Source organism: Megalobrama amblycephala, linkage group LG7 (assembly GCF_018812025.1).
Source record: "Megalobrama amblycephala isolate DHTTF-2021 linkage group LG7, ASM1881202v1, whole genome shotgun sequence".
Lineage (NCBI taxonomy): Eukaryota > Metazoa > Chordata > Actinopteri > Cypriniformes > Xenocyprididae > Megalobrama > Megalobrama amblycephala.
The window spans coordinates 10330483-10345023 of record NC_063050.1 but is presented as its reverse complement, the minus strand read 5'-3'; the positions used below and the strand labels follow the sequence as shown (position 1 = coordinate 10345023).

Genomic DNA, 14541 nt, shown 5'->3' with positions numbered 1-14541 from the left:
CTCCCCCACATTTTTGAATGGGTTTTGTTTCACAGTCCTCTCCAGGGTGCGGTTATCCCTATTGCTTGTACACTTTTTTCTACCACATCTTTTCCTTCCCTTCGCCTCTCTATTAATGTGCTTGGACACAGAGCTCTGTGAACAGCCAGCCTCTTGTGCAATTACCTTTTGTGTCTTGCCCTCCTTGTGCAAGGTGTCAATGGTCGTCTTTTGGACAACTGTCAAGTCAGCAGTTTTCCCCATGATTGTGTAGCCTACAGAACTAGACTGAGAGACCATTTAAAGGCCTTTGCAGGTGTTTTGAGTTAATTAGCTGATTAGAGTGTGGCACCAGGTGTCTTCAATATTGAACCTTTTCACAATATTCTAATTTTCTGAGATACTGAATTTGGGATTTTCAGTTATAATCACCAAATTTAAAGAAATAAACATTTGAAATATATCAGTCTGTGTGTAATGAATGAATATAATATACACGTTTCACTTTTTGAATAGAATTAGTGAAATAAATCAACTTTTTGATGATATTCTAATTATATGACCAGCACCTGTATGTGTGTTGTTCCGAATCCAATAATTTATGCAGAATTTATGGATCTGATTTGAGCTTTGGATGTTGAAATATTTGAAGTGTTTCCAGTTGACTGGATATGATGAATCGTAATAACTATGGGCACAAGGTGGTAATAACCAATATATTTCCACTAAAACTTTATTCTTTAAACACCTTTTCTGTAGAATGGACGGTTGAATAATTGTGTGCTTGAAAATTATTTTATAGTTGTTAAATAATTACTTTGATTAGCGCTAGAATACCTTCTATGCTTTTCTTTCAGATGTCTTGGCAGGCATTTGTTTTGTGTGTATATATTCAGACGTTCATTATTCATTATTTTACCATGGTGAATTTAAAAGTTTTATCCGACTGCCACTAGGGGGCAAAACGTGACAACCATGGTGGAAAGGCGGCTTAACTTTAATAAGCAGTGGACCATATGCACAGAACGTTCTTACGAAATTCCTCAATATAATATAAGCCAACTGGAAAACTTCTGGTGAAATCTCACTTATTGGTGTCGGTATATTCAATGTCCTGAGGTAGTTTTAAAGGATTAGTTCATTTTCAAATGAAAATTAGCCCAAGCTTTACTCACCCTCAAGCCATCCTAGGTGTATATGACTTTCTTCTTTCTGATGAACACAATTGGAGATATATTAATAAATATCCTGACGCATCCGAGCTTTATAATAGCAGTGAATGGGGGTCACTAGTATGAGCCGAAGAAAGTGCATCCATCCACATCCATCCATCATAAACCTGTACTCCATACGGCTCCGGAGGGGTTAATAAAGGCCTTCTGAAGCAAAGTGATGCATTTGTGTAAAAAATTATCCATATTTAAACAAGTTATGAAGGAAAATATCGAGCTTCCATCAGACTGCCTTCTGTATCCAACGTACAAAGAAAGTAAAACTCTCACAGTTCAGAAAGCTTACGCTACGTCCTACACCTTCCCTATTCAACTTACGAAGGTGGTCTGGCGGAAGATAGTTATTTTTCTTTATAACGTGTTAAATATGGATATTTTTCATACTCGTTGGACACATTCACTGCCATTATAAAGCTTGGATGTGTCAGAATATTTATTAATATTTCTCTGATTATGTTCATCAGAAAGAAGAAAGTCATATACACCTAGGATGGCTTGAGGGGGAGTAAAGCTTGGGCTAATTTTCATTTGAATGTGAACTAATCCTTTAACAGCATCAAGAGTGTAATACTTAGTGTATAATAAGAATATAGTCACTTAAATAGTCAGGTCTAGCGATAATTTAGTTATTCAAACGTAATGCGACATTATAAAAAGATACATTTCAGTGTTCCTGAGCAAAATTCGATTCGACTATCAGTTTTCACACTTTTGTGTGAAAAAGATCAATTAAAGATGCACTTGAGTTAGATTCATTGAACAGCTTCAGTGATTATAAAGGGAGAGCACGGTGCCGCCTTTCTGTGTCATTCATTCACAAGAAAAGTTATTGTTTTTCATGAGATTGTGTGAGTACTTCATATTTCACCTTGTCAAAATGTATTTTTAAACCTATTGATTTTATAATGTTTAATATTTATTCAAAGTGAAACTATTACAGGAAATGGCTAATATATGCGCAAATAAATGCTCCTCTGCCGCCATCTGCTGGTTATAGTGCTAATTAATGTCTTTTATTTTTAAATGATAGCGTTTTCTATCAAATGTTGGATTCGCTACATCTTGAATCATTCGGTTTTGCAAATGGAGACAATCTCAGAAGGATGAACAAATAATGTTTGTGGTCATCACATTAAAAATAACATATGAAGTGTTGGAAAAATGTTGCATGTGCCTGTCTAATTACAGACACTGTTTCTTATTCTAACATTCCCATTAGCTTCGTCTTTATTGCAATCAATAAAACTAGTTTATTGGCATATTAGGTAGGCTAAATGTGATAACTGCATTAAAATATATATACAACATTAAAAAGGCAACCATTTATGATGGTTTTGTGTTGATGTACAGCGAGTCCAAAATGATCAGCTAACAGTTCACCGGAAATGCCCAAGCTGGCTTAACGAACACCAGGAAGTAACTGTGCATATGGTCAAATCTATTGAGATTGTAAAAGCTATTAAGTCATTTAGATGTATGTGTGTGTGTGTGTGTGTGTGTGTGTGTGTGTGTGTGTGTGTGTGTGTGAAAGAGAGACAGGTTTAACAGTCTCACTGATCTCACATGTCTGAACCTGCTGCTTTTTTCAATATAACTGCACTTTTTTAGCGGTTTAGCAGGTTTCAGATGCACCTGCTTCACTCAGTGTGCGTCACTGGCACAAACCGTCTTGCTTTGGTGTGCAGATATTGTAGAAGTTAAGGCTTGTGTTTCAGTGATCTGCGGTCAGGTTTGTATGACTGAGATCTGAAGTGTTTGTGGACGCAAAGTAGTAATTTCAAACCAGTTTGAGTCTTTATTTTACACATGTCAGCATGAAAACCTCATGAAACAATCAAAAAAAGCAGTGTTTTACAAATATAAATATGATTCAGTGCTTCACATGATGGTTATATAGTTGGTTATATAAAAGAGTCTCATTCTGTGGTGATTTTCTGACGGCGAATTCTCTTCCTCAGATTGTGTTTGCTGCTCGTCTGTTTTCTCTTCATGTTGCGTTTTCCGTGTCTTTTTGTCCGTGTTTGACTGGCATCACCTGACGAGGAGGCGGAGACTTCAGCGGCGGAAGGGGCGGGGCATTCTACATCTGTATCTGATTTAACATCTGGAGAAGTGGAAGCTGTTTGCGTGAGCTCCATGTGATCAGACGCAGGACTCTGGGCCGAGGTGGGAAGGTTTGTTATTTGCTCATGAGAGATGTTTGAATGAGAGTTTCTGCTGAGGTCTGAAACACCGGACTGGGCCAGCTGACAGAGAGCAAACGCGGCCGTCTTCTCTACTGATAAATGATCATCCTCTTGTGATGTCACAGCACCCATAATCCCCTCAGTCATCAAGCAGCTCTGTGATTGGCTGTCTGATGGAGCTGTAGACATCTTCATTGACAGGTTCAGAGGACTGTCTCTTCTGGAGAGATTGAGAGGGACCAAAGTATCGTCATCAAATCTGTCATTTCCCCCTCTCTCCATCTCTGATAACCTGCGCACAGAAACAAGAAATGAGTGAATATACATTATACATGGGATTATATATTTTATTTATTATTATTAACTATTTATTACTTAATTATAATGATATAAATAAAAGTGATATGATATAAAAATATATATATAATAAATTGTAAAATTACTTTTATGACCTCAGGGAGATTTATTTTAAATTTAAATTTAATCTTTTGTAAGATTATCAATATTAATTTGTAAAATTCCAAGTATGTTTTACACTTATAAATTATAATACATTTTAAAATTAATAATTGATTAAATAATTAGCCTTAAATAATTAAATAATTACAGTTGTTTTATGATTTAATTTTACAATTATCAATAATAATTTGTATAATTATAATTTTATATGATAAATAAATTACAATAAATGTTAAAATTAATCATTTACAAAAATTCATTTGTATTCTGGCCTAATGGATCATTTTTTTAATTTAATTTTATTTGTAAAATTTTCCATAATTTGTAAATAATAATAATAATAATAATAAATACATATAATTAATTTGTAAAATATCTGATCTCAGGGAGATCTAATTTAATAATTTGTCAATTTATCAGTTTAATTATAAAATTATATAATATATGTGTTACAATTAATCATTTAATAATTAATTTGTACTCTGATCTCATGGAGATTATTTTTAAATTTTAATTTAATAATATGTAAGATTATCAGTATTAATTTGTAAAATTCTAAGTATATATTGCACATAAATTATAATAAGTTAATCATTAATCAATTAATCATTTTTTAAATAATTAGTATGTAGAAGATCTGATTTGTTTATAATTTAATTTAATATTTTATATTTTACTCTGACCTAATAGAGCATTTTTTTAAGTAATTTAATTTAATAATTTGTAAAATGAAAAATATTTATTAAACATATTACAGTTAATTTGTAGAATATCTGATCTTAGGGAGATCTGATTTAATAATTTGTAAATTTATCATATAATTATATATTATAATATAAATGCTACAATAAATCATTTAATAAATAATTGTACATGGATCTCATGGAGATTTTTTTTTCAGATTAATGTAATAATTTGTAAAATTATATATTATATAAATAAATTATAATAAATTAAATGAATTTAATCAATAATTAATTTGTAGTGGATCTGTCCTCATGAATATCGTTATTGTTTTCATTTAATTTAATTTGGGTGTTCTGACCTCTCAAAGGGGCTCCTGTCCTCTTGTGGCTGTGTGGCCACGCCCCTCTCTCCTGATTGGCTGGCTGTTACTGCATCCCTCCCATGTGGTGGCTGCTGGGAATGATCAAAGCCGTCAGGTCTGTCAGGTGATCCAGCAGCGGAGCGTCCCGTCTGCGGACTCACCTGAACCTCCTTCCCCTTCAGATTCATTACGAGCCCAGCATACGGGTCATACAGGTGCCGCGGCGGTGCTGCAAACGCAGAGCTGACGTCCATCACCGGCTGGAATGAGTACGGCGGATGGTAGCTGGGAGCCGGGATTGTGTAGTAGTACCTGAAATACTCCTCCGGCATCAGAGACAGTGTCGTCACCGGGAACAGCGTCTGTGGAAACAGTCCGCGAGTGTCCAGGACGTAAGGGTGAGGGACGGGCTCGTAGACGTAAGGGTTATAATGAGGATGGAGAGGTAAATGAAACCCCGGATGGTACGCAAAGTCCTCCGTTCGTTCCTGCAGGTGTGGCTTGTTGTTTTCGGTGGGAGTGAACGAGACCGGAGGCCTCCAGACGGACCCGGGACTGTGAGGACGGAGCGCTTCTGGTTTGCGTACGGTCGAGGCCGTTTCCTCACAATCGTCCGCCGACGATGACACCGCTGGAGGATCTGACGCTTCAGACTCCACTTGGATCTCCGCAGGACGTGTTGCAGGGACGTCCACGTCCTCCTCTGAAGGTGCGTCTTCATCCACGTGCGGTGAGAGGTTGGCGGAGCTGCGTCTGCTGAGTCTGGAGCTGATGGAGATGGAGACGTCGCACAGGTTGTACTTCATGTGGTTGAACAGGTGGGATTTCTGGTTGCAGGTGAAGGGACACTGGAAGCACTGGTATCTGAACGGCTTTCCGGCCGGACGAGGGACGTAGTGAGGCTTCTTCGGTTTGCGCTCTTTCACAGGGATGTTCATCGTGATAAAGTCGTGTAGTTGATCTTGTTTGCAGAGAAGGATAATGGTTGTTTTTCAACCTGGCAACACATAAATTACCCTATAAAAGACAATGATTTAATCCATTAATAGACATCTGGATAAAAAAAACAGTGCAGTTTGTGGTTTGTGGTGCAATCTTTAGTCTATTATTTACTCTTTCAAATGGTTGAGATCTACTGTAAATTGTAATTGCCAGGAATTTACAGGATTAAAGGGTATTATTTTACAATAAATTACTGTAATCGGGAAATTTACAGTGAAATTAATGCATTTGATTACAAATTACTGTTAATCAACAGCAAAATGATGCTGACAGTAATTTACTGCTCTTGTTTTATTGTAAATTCACATTATAAAGTTGTCTTGAACCATGCCACTGTAATTTAGTACTGTAATTGTTTTGAAGTCACCACAATGGTGATCAGTGTTCGTTTGCTTGGGATTTTGTATATTCATATTCAAATACCTGATCTAGCCTAGTCAGAAGTGTGACAAATGAAAAGATTTGCTTAAACAATCAGTATGTTTACATGGACAACAATATCCCGATATTAACCCGATTAAGACAATACTCTGATTAAGAAACTGCGATTTTTGATTACCTTAATCTGACTACAGTCATACTCGAAGTAAACACAAATACAATTAAAGGATTAGTTCACTTTCAAATAAACTTTTCCTGATAATCTACTCACCCCCATGTCATCCAAGATGTTCATGTCTTTCTTTCTTCAGTTGAAAAGAAATGAAGGTTTTTGATGAAAACATTCCAGGATTTTTCTCCATATAGTGGACTTCAATGGGCACCAAACGGTTGAAGGTCAAAATTACAGTTTCAGTGCAGCTTCAAAGAGCTTTAAATGATCCCAGACGAGGAATAAGAGTCTTATCTAGAGAAACCATCGGCCATTTTCAGAAAAAATACAACTGTATATGCTTTATAAACACAAATTATCGCCTTGTACATGCTTCTGCTTTCCATATTCTTCAAAATGAACTGCCGCCGCGTTCATTCCATAAGTAGAATAGGGAAGGTGTAGGACATACAGCGTAAGCTTTTTGATGAATACGGAAAGCAGAAGCATGTACAAGGCGATAATTTGTTTATATAAAGCATATGCATTTACATTTTGTTTTTCCGAAAATGACTCTTATTCCTCGTCTGGGATCATTTAAAGCTCTTTGAAGCTGCACTGAAACTGTAATTTTGACCTTCAACCGTTTGGTGCCCATTGAAGTCCACTATAAGGAGAATAATCCTGGAATGTTTTCATCAAAAACCTTCATTTCTTTTCGACTGAAGAAAGAAAGACATGAACATCTTGGATGACATGGGGGTGAGTGAATGATCAGGAAAAGTTTATTTGAAAGTGAACTAATCCTTTAAGACATGGAGTATTCCTATTTTAGTCGCATTATCGAAGTGCATTATAAACATGTACACGCCTTAATCACACCATTAACGTTGTGTGTGAGTTTTCGCCGCAGTGTTTGATGGCAAACAAGAGAGCATAGCTTCAAGCAAGAAGGCACAAATCAAATTCATCTCATCTCTCATCCTTTTGTGAGAGTTTGTCGAAATGATATTTTTTCTTCAAGTGCAGTTCTTTATTTGTCATGCCATACGTGCAAATAGACGACTTTCTCCTGCAATTGTACTTTCATTTGGCAACATTTCAACAAAATTAATTATTACTGTGAAAGTCATGCGATTATTAACCTGGAATATACTGTAATTTCACACTAACACTGTTTGCATTAATGTTAAAAGTACTTTTTTTTTTCAACTCTGCTTCGACATCCATTATTTATACTTATATTTAAAGAAATGATTTTGCTGTTTAAACATCTCTTTTAATGATGACAGATGCTGTGTTGGATCTTCATATGCTACCATTGTCTATGTGAAAACATTTTAAAATGTAGCCTAATGTGTGTTCTCCATACCCAACATACGCATCTCTCGATGAGCTCTTCCTTCAGCGGCTCATTTGAATAACAGCAGTGCCGTCTTTAAAGTTCAATCATGTTTGAATAAACGCTGTAAGCAGTCCTGAAACTCTAGCCTGAGGCGTGATAGTCTGAATCAGCTCAGCTCTATGGAAATCAAGCCGCGCTTCTTTTGCATCGTGCTAGTCATGATAGTTTGCATGACACAGGACACTTTATTTTACTTTTCCGTCTTATCGTTCTACTCTTTCCTCTTTTAAACCAGACTTCACTTCCAAAAACTCGCCTTGGGTCCCACCCGTCTGTCGCAACATGTCGTCGTTCAGGTTTCGCTGGTTGTGCGAGTCGATGTCACTCATTTTCTCGTGAAATGAGACTGACGCTTTCGGTTAATCTTATGTTTTACTACTTCTACTACTGCTTAAACTTAGGACATTACATGAATTGCTTGAATAAATCGCATAACGGCTTGAAAACGGCATTGTAAGGATTTACCGTAGTAAATAATTCAAATAGTTACCGTGGTAAAATCACAATATAGATTTAAAAAATACAGGATCTTCATCAAAATGATGTCTAAAACTATCAGATTATTTTTTGTCATTTTGCTTGTTTATTTATTTATGACAGCAAATGCTTCATTTTAATGTTAGAAACATGCAAAACTATACTCTGTCTAATTCATGTACTTTAACGATTGAATATTGCTCAGTTCTGTTTATTTATTACATTATTTAGTTGTTTTGTTTATATGTAGCATGATAAAGCACCTCAACACACCAGTTTATCTCATTCAAACTGTAATTTTAACTCATTTGTTTTGCTTATTTTCACTAATAAATGTTGAAATGTAATTTCAGCTAAATATATTAGTGGTTTTTGTTCTTACCTGGCACTGCAGAAGCTGTTTCTGTGTGCTCTTGTCCTGTAACAGGTGTCTGGGGCGCGTGAAGTCTGCTGAAGAGCCTCTGTCCGTCAGACCGGCTCGACCCGTCCGCTGGGGTCACGTGTGAAGGGGGCGGGGCTTCTCATCTGTTTGAGGAGCCCTGAGGATACGCCGACACACACACGCCTGCAGCTACACTGAAAACACCTTCAGTGATCAGCTCTTAAAAGAAACATTTGTTTTCTTAGTGTGAAGAAGATTTGAATAATCTAAAGAAGTATTCCACATATGTTCAAGGTTTCTCGTGTTTTTATTTCTTTTAATACCTTATATTTTATTTTATGAACCCAGAGATGTGTGTCTTTGTCGTGTTGACAGGTTGGCATGATCAGAATGTGGTCGATGGAGATCTCTGTCTGTCTGTAGGGCACAGACATCAGTGTGTGACCTCAGGTGCTGTTCTGTGTGTGTGTGTGTGTGTGTGTGTGTGTGTGAAGGTTTGAGGTGTTGCAGTTTCACTGATCCTCATCACACACACTGTCACTCGACCGTAAACAGGTGTTGTGAAGTGAGCAGGTGAAGACAGGCGCAGGCAGGTGAGGACAGGTGAGCAGCTCAACAGGATTATTGCTTATTTGTTTTATTTAATATTTATCTGTTTGTATAATGTTTTGTATTTAATATTTATTTATGTGAATTGTATGATTTTATGTAATTATTTAGTTTTTTATTCGGGTTAATGAGTAATTATTAATATTTTTTAATGTAATAGTTGTCGAGATGGTCACGTGCCGCCTCACCCGTCCAATCACAGCCGCGCTCGCTGACTGACAGCGGTTCAGTCCAAGCAAAAGCCCGTCCGCGTTTTCTCTCGGCCAATCATCTCGCCGCTCCCGCCCTGACGCGGAAGTGATCAGTGCGCTTGCGCTCGTCCACACACGCGCGAGAGTGACTGGAGAACCACAACAAAGCCGATCTCAGTTTATGACGGGCTCCGCGAGAGCGGAATGAGCTCCGGTTCAACATCATCAGTATAACAACGACAAGCAGCAATACACAGATATCAAGCAATATATCATGTATTGTAATATGTCTGTGCTAACGTTCTGTAAAAGAAACCATCTGACACACACTTCGGTAAAGTTGGTTTTATATTCGCACATTCGGACATCCGTATTCAATAGTCTTGTTAATCACACTACATTGGACATTCGGTGGACATTCACAAGTAAATATGCCATTAAAACAATACTTGCCTATTTTGATCGACTGTGAAAAATGTTGTAAGTTGACAATCGTTGGTTGTCAATATCATGTCGATGCTTAAAATTCCCAAACATTAATTTATTGCACATTTATTGGAAAGTCTGAATTTATCAGAAGTCCGAATGTGCGAATATAAAACCAACTTTACCCAAGTCACACACACATCCAGCGGTTAGTTAGGCATTAAAAGAACCGTAAAATATTAAAACAATACACCTGGTACTGGAAAAAATAACTGTGAGTGTGACATGATACTTCTGTGATACACTAGTGGAACATGTTCACACTTTTAAGTGTTTAATAATGCTAATACATGTGTCAGAATTAACATTCTATTCCATTGTGCTCTATATTCTATTCTGTTGTGGTGTATTCTATTGTGTTCTTTTGTGCTATTTTAAAATCTATTCTATATCTCTGCTCTATTCTGTTGTATTCTATTCTTTTGTGCTATTTTCCATTCAGCTCTCTATGATGTGCTGTATTTTATTATATTATGCTCTATTTATATTCTGTTTTATTCCATTCATTTGAGCTTTATTCTAAGTATTCTATGCTGTTGTGCTCTATTCTGTTCTATTCTGATGTGCCGTGTTCTATTCCTTTGCACTGTTTTCTATTTTATCCCTTTGCTCTTTTCTATTCTTTTCTTTGCGCTCTATTCTGTTGAATTCTATTCTTTTGTTTTCTATTCTATTCTACTTTACTCCATTGTGCTCTGATGTTGTGCTCTATTCTATTCTGTTGTGTTCTCTTCTGTTATACTCTATTCTGTTGTGCTCTTATGTTCTATTTGATTCTGGTGTATTCTATAATATGTTGTGCACTATTATATTCTGTTGCGCTGTATTATAGTTTATTTTTGTGCTCTTTTCTATTATATTCTATTCCTTTGTACTCTATTGCATTGAATTATATTCCTTTGTGCTCTTTTCTATTCTATTCCATTCCATTGTGCTGCATTCTGTTCTGTTGTATTCTTTTGTATTCTATGTTCTGCTCTATTATTTTGTGTTTTGTTCTGCTGTGCTCTATTATGTTCTATTTTATTCTGTTCTGTTGTATTCTATTATCTGTTGTGCACTTATATCCTGTTGTGCTGTATTCTATTTTATTCTTTTGTGCTCTTTTGTAATTCTGTTGTATTCCTATGTGCTCTATTCTGTTGAATTCTATTATTTTGTGCTCTTTTCTCTCTGATTCTGTTCTATTTAATTCCATTGTGCTATATTTTATTGTATTATGCTCTATTATGTTCCATTCCATTGTGCTGTATTCTGTTCCGCTGTGCTCTCTTCTGTTCTATTGTATTCTATACTCTGTATACTCTGTACTCTTCCATTGCACTATATTCTATTCTATTCTACTCTACTCTGTTGTGCTCTTGTGCTGTGCTGTATTCTATTGTATTTTTGTGCTGTATTCTATTGTATTTTTGTGCTGTATTCTATTCTCTTTGCAGTGTTCTATTCTATTCTGTTCTGTGTTGTTGTGTTCTATTTCATTCCATCTCTTCTGTTGTGTGTGTTTCAGTCAGTGATCATGCCCGTGTTCAATGCGTCTGATTGGCTGGACGAGTGTCTGCAGGCCATACTGGAGCAGGATTTTCCGGGCCGTATGGAGCTGTCGGTGTATGACGACGGCAGTACGGTACACACACACACACACACACACACACTCACACACTCACTCACACACTCACACACACACACACACACACACACACACACTCAATAGTGTATCAGTGTGAGGAAGAAAATGCTCAAACAGCGTGTCGTGTGTGTCAGGATAACTCCAGAGACCTGATCGAGGGATGGAGGCAGAGGTTCGAGGACAGAGGCCTTTCCATGGTGATCTCCGGCCACAGCTCACCCAGTCCACGAGGAGGTGTGTGTGTGTGTGTGTGTGTGTGTGTGTGTGTGTGTCACTTATTCCTGGAGAGCTCAAGGACTCTGTCTTCACATTCACCTGGTTATCGTGACACACATGACACACACACTCTGTTCATGCACTTCAGAAATCAAAAGAAGTTTCTTATCGGTGTTTCATTGGTGTCAGGAGCTCAAAGCATCTCCGTGTTCGGCATACCGATCTTTCAGCAGCACACACACACACACACCTGTAGACAAACACGTCAAAAACACACTGAGATCTGTTTGAGAGAGCGCAGGCCGTCTCAACCGGATTAACTTCACTAATGTAACCGATCCTAAGCAGAGACAGACGACGAGTGTGACACTGTGTGTGTGTGTGTGTGTGTGTGTGTGTGTGTGAATATTTGGGTTGACAGCCAGAAGATTCATTGGTGTTCATTTTGATTGACTCAGAATGATTCAGTCTGATTCCATACACTGAACACTGATTTGATTCAGTAACTGTTTCAAATGTGTTGATCGTAAAATACATGGCTGCACGATTAATGGAAATTAAACCGCATGCAATTTGTCAAAGGCTGTGATTTTTTTTTTTTTAATTTAATGCACAGCTTCTCTGTGCAGCAGGGCTCTGTGATCAGTAGTAAATGCTGCTCCATCTGAAAGCCAGAGGGCGCTCTCGCTCAGAATCATGCTTTTACTGTAGCTGAATAAACACGATTGAAATGCTTTAATTAACCATGTTTAATAAACACACGACTACAACAATATATCTGAGTTCTTCAAGCCTTCTCGGGTATTTTCATGATAATTAAGTATATTAATAATGCAGTGTTAATCGACGTAGCCTTCATCGCTGTATAGAATACTGTGAAATAATATGTTGTGTGTCTTATTCTGTGTGAGAATCCACATCATCTCACAGAAGGATGTTTTTAAACACTCAACTGATGTTATGAAGTGAGTTTGGAGTAAAAACATTATTAAATATTGTCTTTTGTTACACAAGAGGTTCATAAATGCTACTCATGTTTGAAAAGATGTTTAATTTGTGTTGTTTTTTTAAATGCACGTTATAAGCGACTCAAACTCTTCAGATGGAGCAGCATTTCCTTCTGATCAGAGCCGTACTTCACTGACAAGCTGCGCATGAAACATAATCGCAGACTTTTGGCTTCATGCGATTATGAAATAACAATCAGTTTAAACACGATTTAATTGTGCAGCCCTAGTAAAATGCTTCCCATAAAGTCTCTGAAATCAGAAAGAAAAACATTGTCAGCATTTCTTGTGTCATAAGTCACACAGGTATATTTGTAGCAATAGCCAACAATACATTGTATGGGTCAAAATTATAGATTTTTCTTTTATGCCAAAAATCATTAGGATATTAAGTAAAGATCATGTTCCGTGAAGATATTTTGTAAATTTCCTACCGTAGATATATCAAAAATGTATTTTTGTGAGTAAATATACACTGCTAAGGACTTCATTTGGACAACTTTAAAGGAGATTTTCTCAATATTTAGATTTTCTTTTTTTTTTTGCACCTTCAGATTCCAGATTATCAAATAGTCATATCTCAGTCAAATATTGTCCTATCCTAACAAACCATACATCAAAGATTATTTATTCAGCTTTCTGATGTTGTATAAATCTCAATTTCAAATAAATTGACCCTTTCATTTATTTATTTATTTATTTATTTTTGAGGTAAAATCCCTAGGCCACATTTAAAAAGGCCCAAAATCTAAAGAAAATAATGAATTATATTTCACATTAAGAAAATATAGCCTTTTTTTAGGACCATTCTAGTACATACATTATTGATATACTACTATAAATGAATACTTGAAAATTATATTAATTAATTTATTAATTAAGCGTTTTTACAGTAATGTAATGGGAAATTTGTAGGGTACTATACTTTGTTTTCATGAAAACTAACACATTTATTTTTTTCTATGCAGAAAATATACTGTATATATATATATATTATGTTTTGACTATGTGAATACATTTGAGGCATTTTAATTAATACTGCTCCAACTCATTCATCGCATTTAATTGTTTATATTTTACTAAATAAATGTTAATATGTCAGTATTCTAAGCTATTTTTACAAATGTTTATTTAATGATCATTACACCTCTAGTGGACAAAGACATATTGCTTTTTTGTTTGTTTTTAGTTGGATTTGCTAAAAACCAGGCGGTGTGTCAGAGCTCTGGACGATTCCTCTGCTTTCAGGACGCGGTGAGTGTGTGTGAGAGAGAGATTGTTTATGAGTGTGTGTGTGACATGTACCACCTGTGATGTAAACGCGCTCCCAGCGCCACCGTGTGTTTGACATGCCTGTCAGAGGAACTCGACTAATGACTGAACTGTGTGTGTGTGTGAAGGTAAAATAAGTTCATGTGTGCATGTGAATCTCGTTCCAGTGTGTGTTTGAGAGCTCAGCATTAGAGATGCTCCGATCAGCATTTTTGGGGCCGATCACCGATTACCGATCACCAAGATCATGATCTGCCGATTGCCGATCACTGCCGATCACACACTCTAAAAAATGCTGGGTTAAAAACAACCCAAGTTGGGTTGAAAATGGACAAACCCAGCGGTTGGGTTAAATGTTTGCCCAACCTGCTGGGTAGTTTTATTTAAACCAACTATTGTTTAAAAATTGCTATATGGCTAGCTTAAAA

General features: G+C 36.5%; 2 protein-coding genes across 9 annotated transcripts in view; one reads left to right on the top strand and one right to left on the bottom strand.

The window, feature by feature from the left end:
- Positions 1-2986: 2986 nt before the first annotated feature.
- LOC125271225 (zinc finger protein 750-like) lies at positions 2987-8786 on the bottom strand. Of its 2 annotated transcripts, XM_048195258.1 has the most exons (3): positions 8703-8786; positions 4902-5921; positions 2987-3689 (listed from the first exon to the last, which is right to left on the bottom strand). In XM_048195258.1, exons 2-3 carry the CDS (start codon positions 5840-5842, stop codon positions 3128-3130), a joined length of 1503 nt encoding a protein of 500 aa, XP_048051215.1. In that variant the 5' UTR covers positions 5843-5921; positions 8703-8786; the 3' UTR covers positions 2987-3127. The 2 variants fall into 2 exon arrangements, with proteins under 2 accessions (XP_048051215.1, XP_048051216.1); XM_048195259.1 differs by lacking the exon at positions 8703-8786 and having other exon boundaries at positions 4902-6209.
- A 379-nt stretch (positions 8787-9165) lies between these two features.
- The window catches only part of b3gntl1 (UDP-GlcNAc:betaGal beta-1,3-N-acetylglucosaminyltransferase-like 1), a 44592-nt gene continuing 39216 nt past the window's right edge, over positions 9166-14541 (top strand). For 2 of the 7 annotated variants that reach the window (XM_048195278.1, XM_048195280.1), the window contains exons 1-3: positions 11499-11615; positions 11753-11852; positions 14031-14095. In XM_048195278.1, coding sequence (XP_048051235.1) covers positions 11508-11615; positions 11753-11852; positions 14031-14095 — 273 coding nt within the window. In that variant the 5' untranslated portion in view covers positions 11499-11507. Of the gene's footprint in view, positions 9306-9479; positions 9724-9757; positions 9779-10029; positions 10203-11498; positions 11616-11752; positions 11853-14030; positions 14096-14541 lie in introns of those variants that run through there. The other 5 variants (XM_048195279.1, XM_048195277.1, XM_048195276.1 and 2 more) reach the window with 5 other exon arrangements.

What these genes read in the sequence shown, in the direction of transcription:
- LOC125271225 (XM_048195258.1), bottom strand. Translation starts at nt 5,842, where the DNA reads ATGAACATCCCTGTGAAAGAGCGCAAACCGAAGAAGCCTCACTACGTC. An exon ending in GACAGGAGCCCCTTTGAGAG is followed by an intron (nt 3,690 to 4,901) that starts GTCAGAACACCC and finishes TTCTGTGCGCAG; the next exon opens with GTTATCAGAGATGGAGAGAG.